Source organism: Myotis davidii, unplaced genomic scaffold (assembly GCF_000327345.1).
Source record: "Myotis davidii unplaced genomic scaffold, ASM32734v1 scaffold496, whole genome shotgun sequence".
Taxonomy (NCBI): Eukaryota; Metazoa; Chordata; class Mammalia; order Chiroptera; family Vespertilionidae; genus Myotis; species Myotis davidii.
This window is the reverse complement of record NW_006289398.1, coordinates 225,920-241,237: the sequence shown is the minus strand read 5'-3', so window position 1 is coordinate 241,237 and position 15,318 is coordinate 225,920. Positions and strand designations below refer to the sequence as shown.

The 15,318-nt window shown below is 38.7% G+C and overlaps 1 protein-coding gene across 1 annotated transcript in view; it reads right to left on the bottom strand.

Annotated features, from left to right (window-relative positions):
• FYB (FYN binding protein) overlaps positions 1 to 15,318 on the bottom strand; it is a 150,637-nt gene that overhangs the window by 21,887 nt on the left and 113,432 nt on the right. Inside the window, exons 4-11 of the mRNA XM_006761739.2 lie at positions 13,659 to 13,705; positions 11,849 to 11,868; positions 11,096 to 11,127; positions 10,174 to 10,294; positions 7,689 to 7,848; positions 7,021 to 7,165; positions 2,495 to 2,517; positions 628 to 694 (exon numbers count right to left, since the gene is read on the bottom strand). Of these exons, the coding sequence (XP_006761802.1) occupies positions 628 to 694; positions 2,495 to 2,517; positions 7,021 to 7,165; positions 7,689 to 7,848; positions 10,174 to 10,294; positions 11,096 to 11,127; positions 11,849 to 11,868; positions 13,659 to 13,705 (615 nt within the window). The remainder of the gene's footprint in view (positions 1 to 627; positions 695 to 2,494; positions 2,518 to 7,020; positions 7,166 to 7,688; positions 7,849 to 10,173; positions 10,295 to 11,095; positions 11,128 to 11,848; positions 11,869 to 13,658; positions 13,706 to 15,318) is intronic.

Below are 15,318 nucleotides of genomic sequence, written 5' to 3'. Positions count from 1 at the left end.
GTAGATGTACTCCAGTTTTCTAATCCAGTCATCTACTGATGGGCACTTAGGCTGTTTCCAGATCTTAGCTATGGTGAATTGTGCTGAGCTTTATTTTTTATTAAAAGTAAGTAACTAATAGGTCTTACAATTTAAAATATGCCATTTTGAAAGTTTAAACAACTAAAGGGTAGGGCGTTCAGTACTGGTTTTGCCATAGATAGAATATGGTCTCAATTTATTTGGGGTTCCTATGACTATGATTATTATACAAAGAATAGCCAGGTAACTGATAGACTCTTTGGAGCCTGTTGTAAAAGTAAATTCTTAATTGATAAATAAATGATTGGGAATAGTCTGGAAAATAAAAACTGCAATAGCTGCAATTCTTTAACCCTTTTTTAAATCACTTCTTTTGATGTAATTATCTAGGTTTTTCCAAACAATATAATACTTCATTTGAATGTGGTGTAATTATACTTCCTGATTTATGACTGTTAACTAAACATTTAAATCATTTTTTGGTAATTTAAAAAAGAATACCGTTTCTGCTTTTTTATTCTAACTACAATCCAAAACTTCAGTAAATACAGTAGATTTTAATAAATACAATAATTTGCAAAATGGAAATTCACTGATTATTCTTACCCATCATCAGCATCTTCCTCTTCAATTCCATCATAAATATCGTCATCTGGGGGAGGTGGGAACATCCCTTCATTTGGGTTAAGAGGGAAAAAGCTTCTGTTAGTTTTGTAATTTGGTCATGTAATAGTCGCTTGAACTTTGATAATAAATATGCCTCATTTAACTGTACAAAACATAGTAGCTATTTAAGTAAATAGCTACTTAAATAAAAGTAGTAGCTATTTACATAAAAAATAATTTTACTCTCTCACTCTCACATAGATAGTAGGTACATAGTTCTGTGTATACAGAATTTTTAGAGATGAATATAATACAAATATGAGGGATAATAAAAGTTACTGTGCACTAGAGAGAAATGGATAGAATAAATATTAGAAAAAGAAATATTAAATAAAGAATAGAGTTAAATATTTATTGTTAAAAAGAGAGGGGAGAAGATGATAAGAAAAAGCAGGCTGGGTGGGGCGACCAGGCTGGCGGGGGTTGCCGTGAGGGGCAACTAGGCCAGCAGGGGCGGAGCAATTGGGTGCTACCAGGCCAGCATGGAGGGGGCAATTGGGGGTGACCAGGCCAGGAGGGAGGGGGCAGTTGGGGGCAACCAGGCCAGTAGAGGGGGGGCAGCTAGGGGTGATCAGGCAGGCAGGCAGGTGAGCGACTAAGAGCCAGCAGTCCTGGATTGTGAGAGGGATGTCCAATTGCTGGTTTTGGCCCGATCCCTGGGCCTGAACCAGCAGTTGGACATCCCCCGAGGGGTCCCAGATTGGAGAGGGTGCAGGCTGGGCTAAGGGGACCCCACCTCTGTGCACAAATTTCATGCACCGGGCCTCTATTTTACAATAGCCAAGTGTCCATCAGTAGATGTTCATTACAGCATTATTTACAATAGCCGAGTGTCCATCAGTAGATGAATGGATAAAATAGCTGTGGTATGTTTTAACAATGGAATACTACTTGGCTATAAAAAAGGACACCTTACCCTTTGCAACAGCATGGATGGACCTGGAGAGTATTGTGCTAAGTGAAATAAGCCAGTCAGAGAAAGGCAAATACCATATAATTTTACTCATATGTGGAATCTAATGAACAAAACAAACTAACAAACAAAACAGAAACAGACTCATAGATTGAAAACAGATTGACAGCTGTTAGATGGGAGAGGTCTGGGGCTGGGTGAAAAGGTGAAGGGATTAAGCAAAAAAAAAAAAGATCTCATAGACACAGACAATAGTATGGTGATTACCAGGGGAGGTAGAAGAGAGTAAAGAGGGGACAGATATATGGTGATGGAAGAGACTTGACTTGGAGTGGTGTACACATAGTACAGTGTACAGGTGATGTATTATAGAATTATATAGCTGAAACCTATGTAATTTTATTAATCAATGTCATGCCAATACATTTGATAAAAATTTTAGAAAACGTATAATGAACTTGAAATTTGACCTTTCGGATGAAAATGTTAGTTGCAAAGTTTTAGTAAAATTCCCTTATATTGTTGATAAGAAGTCAAGGGGTCTTTAGGAGTCACAGCTGAGGTGACCATATAAGTTATACAATCAAGGATACTTCTGGCCATGAAGGAGGATGCTCTAGTAATGATGCCTGTACCACTGGCACAATCAGCACTGCCCTGGGCACACTGAAAGTGGAGCCAACTTCTGACCCATAACGAGCATGGGAGAAAGAAGTGAATTGCTCAGGGTCACTCGGTGACCAGGGCTGAAATCCAGGCCACTGGTTTCAGTCCAGTGTTCATTCTACAACTTTAATATGCTCCTCATGAGGTGCAGACAAAGGAATTTCATCATTAATATACACAAAAATGTTGAAGACTTGGAGAAACTTCTGCTAAAAGTGTGTGGCTTACCTCCACTTCCACTCTGACTGTGGCTAGAAAAGAAACAGAGACAGATTAAATTCGCATATGAGTTACATAGTTATCAAGAAAAGAAATACTTGTATTGAGCAGTTATACCAAAGAGAAATAAGACTCCAGTTAAAAGTTCTTAGGATATGTGAAGAAGAAGAAAAATTGTTCTGTTTCATAAGAGATGAATAGTAACAGGGCCCATAGTAACAAAGCAAACTACAAAACAAATTTAATAAGAATCAAGTGAGTTTTGATACTACATAAAGAATTCAAAACAATGCTACTGTTTGCTCCTAACATTTTCTCATAAGGCAGTTTTCGAATTATACATTATTACATCATTCCATAGATGGATTTATATTAAAAAAGAGTATTATTCCATGGGGCATATAGAACTATTATTGCATTAAATCAATTCTCTTTCAACATCTTATAATCACAGCATTTTGCTCTTAGTACATAACATTACATCTTATTTTAAATAGGACAAGTTTTAAAAATTGAAATCTTACTCATGGGGCTTTATAAGTGTAGTCCCTGATTTTCTAAATACAGACTGCTTGTAACTCTTATTTATTTATATATCATTCTACATCCCTATATTTATTTTTTTGTTAATCCTTACTCAAAGATATTTTTTCTGCTGATTTTTAGAGAGAGGAAGGGAGGGTAAGAGACAGAGAGAGAGAGAAACATCGATGTGAGAGAGACACATGGATTGGTTGCCTCCTGCATGCCAACTGCAGCCGGGGATCAAGCCTGCAACTGAGATATGTGCCCTTGAATGGAATTGAATCTGTGACCTTTCAGTCCCCAGGCCTATGCTCTAACCACTGAGCACCAGTTAGGGTACTATAGCCCTGGTTTATCATCATCTGTTTCCTTGCCTGTGCTTGCCACTAAAATGTGAATTCTGTGACAGCAAAGGAAGTGCAAATTGTGAGACCTGGAACATCTAAGAATTCATCTGCTTCAATTCCCTCAATCTGTTGAAAAGAAATGGAAGCTCTGAGAAATTAAATGACTTGGCCAAACCTTTTCAATGAACTGAAGAGCTGAGATCAGAATCTCAGCATCCTGTGTTCCTGGAGAACGTCGTTCTGGCTGCACTCCCTGGACTGCCATGTTGGCCTTTGGCTAATCTACCACAACAGCTATCAGTCTGATATTATAACCAGACAGTATCATTACATACTCATATCTGCTTCCTCAACCTTAAAGGCAGATTAGAGAAATTGGTCTGATGCATATCTATGGTTAATGTAGAAATAAAAATGTCTTGCTAATGGAACTTTATAGAAAATCACTCTATAAATGTTTTACTATGTAAGCAAGGAATTAACTTTTGATGAAGTTTAAGTATCCTCTTACAACTATTTTCACACTCATATTCTCTGACACTTGCTTTTGAGCATAAAGCAGAGAGTTAGAATTATGTGAAGAGTTACAATCTGGTTGGCTGACACTCATGGCAGATATAGCCCATCTTGGAAATTCTGATACTCAACTCCCAAAGAACCAGGTTATCAGAGTCAGGAGCAAAGCTGCCACACATTATTTAATTCCTAGAGCAATTCTGTTTTTATTTTATTTTTATTTTTTTAAATATATTTTATTGATTTTTTACAGAGAGGAAAGGAGAGAGATAGAGAGTTAGAAACATTGATGAGAGAGAATGCCCTTGACCGGAATCGAACCTGGGACCTTTCAGTCCGCAGGCCGACGCTCTATCCACTGAGCCAAACCGGTTTCGGCTCTTTTTATTTATTTAGGGAGAGATAGAATCATCAATGAGAAACATCTATCTACTATACCCTGCACACCCGCTCCTGGAGATCAAGTCTGCAAGCCTGGCACGTGCCTTGATGGGGAATTTAACTGGCAATCTCCCTATGCTTGGGTTCATGCTCAACCAACTGAGCCACCCCGGCCCATGCCTAGAGCAATTCTTTAGCTTTCTCAAAACACTATTTAGAATACAAAACATTTAACAGATGAAAGAGAGGTAAGGAGAGGGAGAGTGTGAGAAAAGAGAAGGAAAGAGAAAAAGAACAAATGGAAGGAAAAAGATAGGGAAACATACATAGAAAAATTTTGCTATGTGATGGAGGATTGGAATTTGCATTTGTAATTTCCTTTCTTTCAATTTTCATATTTATTCCAGAAATTGTCTTAAATGAGAACAAAAAGAGAAGGACAGCTGTCAGTTCCTGTTCCTTTTAGCCTGTGTCTGCTCAGAGAGGTTGTAGTGTACAGTCAGCTCTCCTGGAGGGATCAGGAAAGAGTAAAGAGTGCAAGGGACCAGGAGGCACTGGAGGAGGGAGGAGAGGAGGGGGCTGTCTCCTATTCTTGCCAGGACAAGCTGCCGGCTAGGCTATCGTCAGCATCTTTTCTTGTTCTAGGGACAAAGCATGTTCTGTTATGAGATCCCTGCCAGCAGCAGCTGTAGTTTCAAAAACAAAACTTGTGTAGAAATTATGTCTCTTCTTTCATTTTCTTATTAAGCATGCATGAGAGGAATGGAGGCTTGGAAATATTGTGGTTCTATACTTGCTTAACATGGAGCATTAAAACCATACCTCCAGTTCCATTTTATTACACAGAAGGTTCTCTGCTACATGTCTACTAACTGGAGTGTGTCTTTAGAGTTGTGGGATGTAGGGACTTGATGAGATGGAGAAGGTAGTGTGTTTGGGAATTAGTCACCTAGTATGGTTAAAGAATGCTCAATTTAAAAAATACCCTTCTTTTTTGTGGATTATTTTTTCTTGAGTATGTGCATCACTGTACACATGTATTTATTAATATGATGCGGTTCTTCAGCCCCAAAACAAGAGAAATGTGATTTTGAAAAAATAACTAAAAGATAAATATACTATAACATGCTAATATAGGTAGAAGATGTTTGTCCAAAAATTCTGTAAATCTCAGTCTGTGACTATGTAGAACTTTAACTGACCTTGAAACTGACATTTACTGACTCCCAAACTAGGTTAATGGGTTTCTGATGGCTAAAGCCAATTCATGATCTGTAAACACCAGTGCGCACGTTGCATGTTTTGATGTATGTTGCATAAGTTATGGCCATAACATGGTAAGAAGGCAGTGCAGGCTATAATTCATTTTAGATCAAACTGCCAGAAAGAAACACAACAAATTTCATTAACACCAAGAGGGGAAGACCACAAGAGGGAAGTTCAATTCTTCATGTGTCTTGAACGTATGTTACTATTTTTGATAGTTTTAATTCTTTTTAATGGTTGGTGATCAAAACATTTTTTTCTTTGAAATCTGAGTGATGAAGAAAGCACACATTTTTACCAGAGAGAAGATCTAGCACAGATCACGTGCTTGGGGACCACAGTGGCGGATTCCCAATGCCACAATGTGGGCCTAGGAAAACGAGGGTTTGTTGCTGGGGTGGACATTGTCCTTCTTTCACTTCAACTTGAGGAGATTATGATTTTACCAGGAAGGGGAGACACTGGAGGAAAGAAGGAATGAAAGGAGAGGGGGAATGGAAGAGCAAGATGGAGAAGAATGGACGAGGAAGATCAGAGCTAGGGAAAAGAGACACAGGAGGAGGCACGGAAAAAGGAAACGGAAGCCTGAGAGGGGAAAGAAGAAAAGAAAAGGGACATGGGAAGAGTTGCCTCCTCTCTCCTCTTGGCTCCTCCATGTCTTGTTCAGTTCCTCTGCTGTGGGAAGGTGTTCCCAGGATTTTGTGGGGGAACTTCATCCTAATCTGGTGGAATGAATGGGCAATGGAAAGTTGGCCCCTTAGTTGATACACAGGGATCATAGGGAATGGAGTTTTTACTTTTGTACTTTCAAATATATTTTTATTGATTTCAGAGAGGAAAGGAGAGAGAGAAATAGAAACATCAATGATGAGAAAGAATCATTGACTGGCTTCTACATGCTCCCTACTGGGGACTGAACCCACAACCCGGGTACATATCCTGACCTGGAATTGAACCATGACCTCCTGGTTCATAGGCTGATGCTCAACCACTGAGCCACACCAACCGGGCTACTTTTGTACTTTTAAAGAGTGAAGTAGAGTTATAATAAAAAGCATTCACTTATTTTCCGTTATATGTTCAAATAAGAACAACAACTATGTTTAGGCTCAAAGATTTCAGAATAAAAATTTTATATTTCTTAGAACTAAGTGTTATATTTCATGCCTTCTAGTTTACAAAATCATATTTATTTTAGGCAACATATACCTAAGGTCAAATGAATATTATAGAACAGCATGTTGGAACAGCGACCTATTTGTCAAGATCAGACAAATGGCTCATTATTTTTCAAGGAGTATTTGATACATATAACCAAAGAGTAAAACAAAACCATCTGGAGTTTCAAATGGCCTTGCACCCATATTGAACTTACTGTACACGGTCATTCAGTTCAGTGGTAGAGAGCAGTAGGAAACATGGAAGGTAAAATACAGAAGGGCCTTAAAATCCATAATCCCTGGCGAGGAGACAGCCTGAGCTGTGTAGCTTTGCACATACCTACTAGCCTCATCTTGCTCTGCCACATCATCATACACTTCTTGGTCATCTTCCGTGGGTCTCGATGAAAGAGGACCCAGAGAGTTCTTCTTTCGCCTCAAAGAATCGTAGTCGATCTGCACAGCAGTGGTTTTAATGTAGCCATCTACCGAAAGGGGAATGATGTATGTTTAGGCGACTGCAGCTTAAATAGCTTAAAGTTATGAATAAAATATCAACTGCACATTTGCTCTTTAAAGTGGCCCCTGGTTTCTTTGCTTGCAATTCTGATTCATAGACTTCCCATGTAGACACATGTTTTACTGTACCTTGTCCAAGTTTTATGCTGCTGTGGTTTGGAGTAAGCCTAGAGTCTGTTTTCAACATTCCAAAGTGATTCACATGACTCTCCCCCCCCCCCACCCCCTTTTAACATCACTGAGGAGCCTAATGCTCTCTTTTCCTCCCTGGACTCATAGAAACATTTCCATTGTTCCCACTGAAAGATAACACAGACGACGTGAAGATGGAACTACCAGTACTCCTGTCATTTTAAATCTTCCTATCCTTGTCCACCCAGAACAAAACTCCTAACTCAATGGCTATGAGTAGTTCTGGAAACATTTGTGCATTTCTCATTTTTGGCTCAAAAGAGGACAATCTAAAGTCATAGGACAATGTGCACTCACATGACCCCCTGGTGGTTCTGCCCAACCACTTCCCCTCGGGGTTGTCCGTGATGCGAATGATTTCAATAGGCTCGCCTTGCTTGAAGCTCAGCTCATTCTTGCCCCCTTTGACATCACAGCAAGCTCTGGCTTGATGGATGACTTCAATGGGGCCGGTTAGCTGCAAAGAGGAAAGGGAAACAATCACGACAGGCGTCTTTGCTATTCAGAGAATCTTTAAGGAATGCAGTTTGAAAGCCAGTATGTTCACAGCTTGCCAACCTGCCTGTTTCCAAGAGCTACAAGTTTAAACTAGAAATGGAGGGGGAATGTCATTCCTGGGATGCTCTTATAGGAGCAGTGAGGGGAAATTCCCAGGGGTCAGGCAGGACCAGCGAAGAACAGGGGCATGTGCTTGGGGTCCCGGAGAGAGTGGAGGTCTGTGGACCTTAGCAGCCTGCGAAGGGCTTGCAAAGGAAGCCCCTGATAACCGAATACCACTTATGTACGACAACCCACTCTGGGTGCTCTGTGGTTTTATGGGATATTCGGGTAGTCTGCCTGGTACGGGAAGGTTTCTGCTCACACTGCATTGTGAAGTTATCCCGATGGTTCTAGAAGGCCTAGAACAGCTAAGGGAGGGGTAGGTGATGGTGGTGGTGTGTACTCGTGGGAAAAGCAATTTCATTCATTCCTTTTTTCCCCTAAGTTTGTGATATTGTCTGTGTATGAACATGGAGTAGACATTACCTGCCAGAAACAAAATAACATTTTAGAAATAGCTTTGTAAATAAAAAACCCCAGCAAACAAATGTTGTGAGGTTTTGAAAATTAATATCCTAATTAGTACAGTGGTTTCTTGACATCAGAGGAATCATCTAGTTTAGACCACAAATCCTAAAGATCTAATTTTCTAATCTTAAATTGCTATCTTCTAAAACAGAATTTCTTGGATCTTTTGATATGCAAATATGCATTGTGACTTTTGCCTTATTTTATTGAACTTATGATGCTATGAATTGTGAGACAAATAATTATGTACCCCTGAAAAAGAAATAAAACAGCTTAACTTAAATTATGATGTGCCACTAATGTTAAGATGCATCCTAACTTCAGAATTTCAAAATGCAAAATATTTTATGTCTTAGAATTAAGGAAATATGGTATTATGGAGCCGTTCTTACAGTTATTTAATTTATTTATTTTTGACAGCCATTAAGATTTTGGGAGGAATACAGCTTGTGAAGCCCTAGCCTTGAGAAACATTTGAGTTCATATTTAGTGGTATGATTCCCACACACTATATTTTTCTTACTAAAAATGTTATTTGGATGAATGAGTGAAGCAATGTAAAATTGATTTCTCCAAAAGAAACAGGAAAAACTTCACATAATTCCTTCAAAACTGTAAACTTTCTCTTTGTGTGTTGGGAAGACTTTCATTTAAGAAATTAATTTTTCATATATTCCACTTGAAAAATATAAATGTTGGAGCCATACATTCTGGAAGAGTAAAACGTTTTACTACTCACATTGTAATCCTAATTTTACTTACCTATAGTAAGGTTTTTAAAAATTTAATGAGAACTTATAATAGATACAGTGCTTTATGTGCACTAATTTATTTAATTCCCCAACAAACATGGACAGCTGGAATTTAAATCTACATCTCCTCAACTAACTAAGCTTTACATTTTCCCTGCACCATGTTGTCGAAGTTTAGTTTTAATATAATAAATATACTGAGAAGTTATATATGAATAAAATTTTTATAACTCAAACTATGTAGTAACTATTTTGGGGGAATTCAATGTTTATAGAAAACTATATGAATCCTTTATAAAGTAAAGAATAATTTTGTAACTCACCCTAAAATATAGCTGACGTACCAGACCCACACCAGATGGGCCATGGCATCCAAGATGGCGTAGCCAAGAGAAGAGAGCAGGCAATATAGTGTTAGTGGTAGTAATAGGTGTCACACATCAGAATCAGAGATCAGAGGAGACAGAGGTCAGACATGCAGGTAGATGAAGAGGGCTGAGAAACAGCAGGTATCAGAAGTCAGTGTGTACATATGCTTAAAACCAGGGCAGGTCTAGACATTGGCAGCTAGAGTAGCTCATAGGAACTTTATTCTAAGACAAGGTCTCCAGATGTCTTCATCTAGAGACACTTGTGTCCCTTGCACCACTATAATACATACCACAGAGATGTGTGTGGTCCCAAGCTCATAGCATAAGTAGGTTAACATGGAGTGTGTAAGGAGGAGAGCCACAATGGGTTTGAGTAACTGAGTATTCATTCACTCAGTCAACAGATTTCCTGGGTGCCCACTAAGTAAAAGCCACCATATTTTATTTGAATTTTGTCATATTACATGGGACAGGGAGCATATTGGACAAAAACAAGTCTGTTGTGAGGATAGTTACTCCTTAGAAAACAGCTAATTCCCCAGCCTTGTAAGGTTTCAAGACAGGTGCACCTGTCAGCAAGCACACTCTTACTTTAAACTTCTTCTTTATCTCTTGTTCTTTCTTTTCTCTCTCCTTCTGTTCCTTTTTCTCCTGCTCCAATCTCTTCTTTTCCTCCTTTTCCCTTTTCTTCTCTCGTTCTTTGGATGCTTCTCTGTGGATAAACATTGTTAGGCTGTTTCAACAGCTGCAGGCATTGATGTGATAAGGCTCACTATCCAGAGGGCTTTCTATCCACACAGAAGATAGTATCTGAAGTCACACGAAGGTAAAAAGCCAAGGGGGATGGGGAGGGGGTCAACATTCCTGGATGTGTGATTGTTCTTAAAGCCCGCAGGAGGCACACAGAGAGGACTCCTTTTTTTCCCTACAGCTTGTGCAACAAGGGAAGAGACTGTTTCTAAAGGTGCTCTTACTCCTTGTCGGAATGTCTCTCCTCTCGCCCTCCCTTTCTCTTGTCCATGCACTCACAGGTACAAGAGCACACACATGGGGTCTATCTAGACTGGCAAGATTCTGGTCTCTCTTCCCGCCTATGTGGCTCAATGGTTGAGCATCGACCTATGAACCAGGAGGTCACAGCTTGATTACTGGTCAGGGGACATGCCTGGGTTGCAGGCTTGATCCCCAGTAGGGGGCATGCAGGAAGCAGCAGATAAATGATTCTCATCATTGATGTTTCTCTCTCTCCCATCCCTCTCTTCATCAATAAAATTATATTAAAAAATATTCTAGTCTCTCATGCAACAGCATTTTAACAGAGTTCTCTGTGAAATCTTCAGACAATAAAGACTCTTTAGTCCTTTGTATTAAAATAAAGGTTACCATTATATGTCAGTCATTTGAATAAAAAAGCTTTCCCCACCTAGTGCTGAATATCCATCCATTCTCCCACCTACAAATCATTCTATTCATCTTAGAAGAAAAATATCATGGTAAAAAATGCAACTCATACATGTCTTCATATGTTTCTCCATCACTTTCTTCCTGTCAAGAAAACATGAGTAATAATTAAGCTTAGTTATTAAAAAGGGGAGCATACACACATTTTCACAGATGAAGCACTTAGCAAAACAAACATAAATTTAAGTGTATGTATATTTGACTTATTTAAAATATTTATTTTCCTTTTTAGAGATAAACCATGAAAGTAAACCCCAGAAGAATTCATTTTATCTCTATGTAATTCAGATGTGTAGCCAGACTTAAGTTTATGTTAAGAATTCCTGTGAGTTGCTGAAACCGGTTTGGCTCAGTGGATAGAGCGTCAGCCTGCGGACTCAAGGGTCCCAGGTTCGATTCGGTCAAGGGCATGTACCTGGGTTGCAGGCACATCGCCAGTGGGAGATATACAGGAGGCAGCTGATCGATGTTTCTCTCTCATTGATGTTTCTAACTCTCTATCTCTCTCCCTTCCTCTCTGTAAAAAATCAATGAAATATATTTTTTAAAAAAAGAATTCCTATGAGTCAGAGTAACAATTGGTACTTAATGTCTCAAGCATTTTAGATGAACTAAGATCATAAATGGGAAAAATATCTTTACTCGTAAAAATTCTCTATCTCTCTCCCTTCCTCTCTGTAAAAAATCAATAAAATATATTTTAAAAAAATTTTCATTTGTTAGTTTTTACTAATAAAAAATGAATCGCAATGATTATTAAATATTCTAGTTCCAGCAATATAATATGAGAAGGAAAAAAACTGACCTCATCTAGATTTCCAGCACCTAAAGGGGTTAAAAAAAGAATGAAATTTAACATACTGTAATTAAGAAGCACTTTAATACAGGATTATTAGATGTAATATAATATTCCAGATAGTTTATAATCTAACAAAACTTACTAGTATGTTTTATCAAAGACATAGAAGTACAAAATAGAATATGTGGTTTAGATCCTTATTATGGCTTTTTGATACTTGTCATTTAATTATAAAATCATTTCATTGGCTTTCATAAGATAATGAAGACACCCTACATTCTCTTTATGAAAGGCACGCACATTTACTATGGGGCATCTCTGGAATAAAGGTATTATCAGAAACTCACAACTAGTTTTCCCTTTTTGACTTACTTGTTCCCAGTGATTTGCTTTCATTATCAAACAAATCAAGTTAATTAGATTTTTTTAAACAAGATAATTTTCCCCCTAGAGATAGGACTTCTTCAATAAAACTTATAAAGCTTAAATTATAAGGTAAAAATTAATAATTTTTATTGTATTAACATTTAATATGTTCAGTGAAGGACAGCCTGGGCTAGGTTAATAGACAATGAACAGAATGAGAGAAGGAAGGTATTTGCAATCTCTGCAACTCACATGGGATTAATATCTGGAATACAAGAAATTCCTCCTACATGTCAACCAGAAAAGGACAACAACCCCCCCAAAAATTGGTCAAAGGATATAAACTGGCAACTTCCAGAAGAGGAAACACAAAGGCTAATGAACAAGTGAAGTACTCAGATCAACAGTAAGCAGAGGTAGGAAAATGAGGTATCATTTTAAACATGTAAGACTGGAAGCAATTGGAAAGCTGAATAATACCATGTGCTGGTGAAAGGTAGGCATCTTGGAACCTCCCTGCCCTGCTGATGGGAGTGTTCACAGGTGCCGAGCTTCTGGAGAGCCCTCGGCTTCCACTGAGTCAAAACAAACACACCACAGCTTCGGAGCAGCCATGCCACTGCTGGGTAAGTCTATCTCCATAAAGAATCTCCCAGAGGTCCAAATGGCGGCAGGGAGGTGCACAGAATTATTATTTGTTGTACTAGTGAGTTGGAATAAAATGTAAAATGTGAATGCAGCCGAAACTGGTTTGGCTCAGTGGATAGAGCGTCGGCCTGCGGACTGGAGGGTCCCGGGTTTGATTCCGGTCAAGGGCATGTACCTGGGTTGTGGGCACATCCCCAGTGGGAGATGTGCAGGAGGCAACTGATCGATGTTTCTCTCTCTCATCGATGTTTCTGGCTCTCTGTCTCTCTCCCTTCTCTGTGACAAAAATCAATAAAATATATTAAAAAAAAAAATAAAGGGTGTTCTATATATATGAATGCATAGGATGCATACCATAGAGTACTTAACATGCATACCATGGGGCACATACATGGAGAATGTATGCAGTAGTTAACACCAATGAATTAAATATAGTTCATATAGCAGCATGGACGGGTCTTCCAAAACACATGATGTTGAGTGAAAACAAAAGAGATCAAAGTGAGCTCTAACATAGTATTCATGTAAATTGAAATATATATACACATACAACAGAATGCAAAGAATATATACAGACACATACACATTAAATACATTTAGACTATTTGCCTCTGGTAAGGGGAAGAGAGGAGAGAGCATGGTCATGGTAATAAAATGAATAAATCAATAAAAACAGAGAAGGGACTTGCATGGATCATTGATGATGATGACGCCCCATTAAGAACCCTATGAGAAGGATTAACTTAAACTTCTGTAATATGCAGTAACAGAAGGTTAAATAAAACTCCTTTTTGCCCCTTACCATCAAAGTGCATGGCACCATCTTGATTGTCTTCATTGACGGGGCTTCTGGAAACAACAAAGAAGAAAAAGTGAAAATAGAACCAGTCTATGCTCACCTTACAGTAAAAAATAAGAAAAATAAAAATTATTCTCTTTTAATTCTTTTCTCTTTAATGTCTGCTCTGATGAAAAATGCCAGAAGTCACTAGAATAGGCTTAGCCCTATATGTATGCTGCAGCTGCTGCCAAGAAATGGAACATTGGGAGCCTGAGCACAGAACTGTCCACATATGTGTGAGCACATACAGTGAGTCCATTGCTTCAGGGCAGCAACAGGATTTTTGTTTTGTTAAAACAGCACTATGTCAATCATTCAATTCTGGGATTCTGAAGGCATTTGCTTGGTTTATGGTTATAGAAACCCAGGAGAAACCAAAGGACTTGTATGCATGCATATAAGCCTAACCAATGGACACAGACAACAGGGGGGTGAGGGCATGAGTGGGGGACGAATGGGGGGATAAGGACACATATGTAATACCTTAATCAATAAAGAAATTAAAAGTCAATAAATAAATAAATAAAAGTAAAAAAAAAAGAAAAAAACCCCCAGAAGATTTAGTTCTAATCTTTTTAAAAAAATATTTAAATGTATTTTTTATTGCTTAAAGTATTACAAAGAGTATTACATATGTCTCCTTTTTTTCTCCCCTTGACCTTCCCCTGGCCTCCCCACCCCCCAGTGTCTTGTGTCCATTGGTTATGCTTATATGCATGCGTACAAGTCCTTTGGTTGATCTCTTAATCCCCCTCCCCCTTTAAATGTATTTTTATTGATTTCAGAGAGAAAGGGAGAGAGAGAGAGAGAGAGAGAGAGAGAGAGAGAGAGAAACACCAATGATGGGAATTGGGAATCACAGATCAGTTGTCTCCTACACGCCCCCTATTGGGCATCGAGCCTGCAACCCCGGCACGTGTCCTTGACCAGAACCAAACCTGGGACTCTTCAGTCAGCAGGTGGTTGCTCCATCCACTGAGTCAAATCAGCTAGGGCTAGTCCTAATCTTTGACTCCTTTCTCTTTTCCAAACTTACTCCCCTCATTTGTGGCTTGGACTCCAAGGTGCTTCATTTCAAACCACTTCACTCCAACTGCTCTACACAGTTATTAATGCCTGGGCTGGCAAATCCCTAATTATTTATGGAACATCTAAATTTTCTATTTTTATTCTCCAGTTGATTAGCATAGCTTGAGAAAATCGCCACTTTATTGATTCTGGATATTACAAATAATTGACATTTGATCTCGACTGTACCCTCTGTACTATTCTATAATCTAATTACCCTTTCTTTCTAGTCAACCCTCTCTTGCATCTAGGTCAATGGCAATTCACCACTTTCCTCTCCTTCTCTCCTAAAATCAGGTGACCTTGTTTCTTACTTCACTGATAAAATAGCAGCTCTTGGGTAGGAACTCTCTTAAGAAAATACATTCTGTAACCCACCCCCCAAAACACAAAACAAAACAAAACAAATGTCTCTCTCACACTGATGAAGTCAGGTGAGCCAATGGCAGTGCATGACTAATGCATCAACTCTCCGATCCGGAAGAATTGAAAGCATTTGTAATGAACAAAAAGGTTCTAATAGCAAATTCTTACTTTTCCTCCTGTTAGAGCC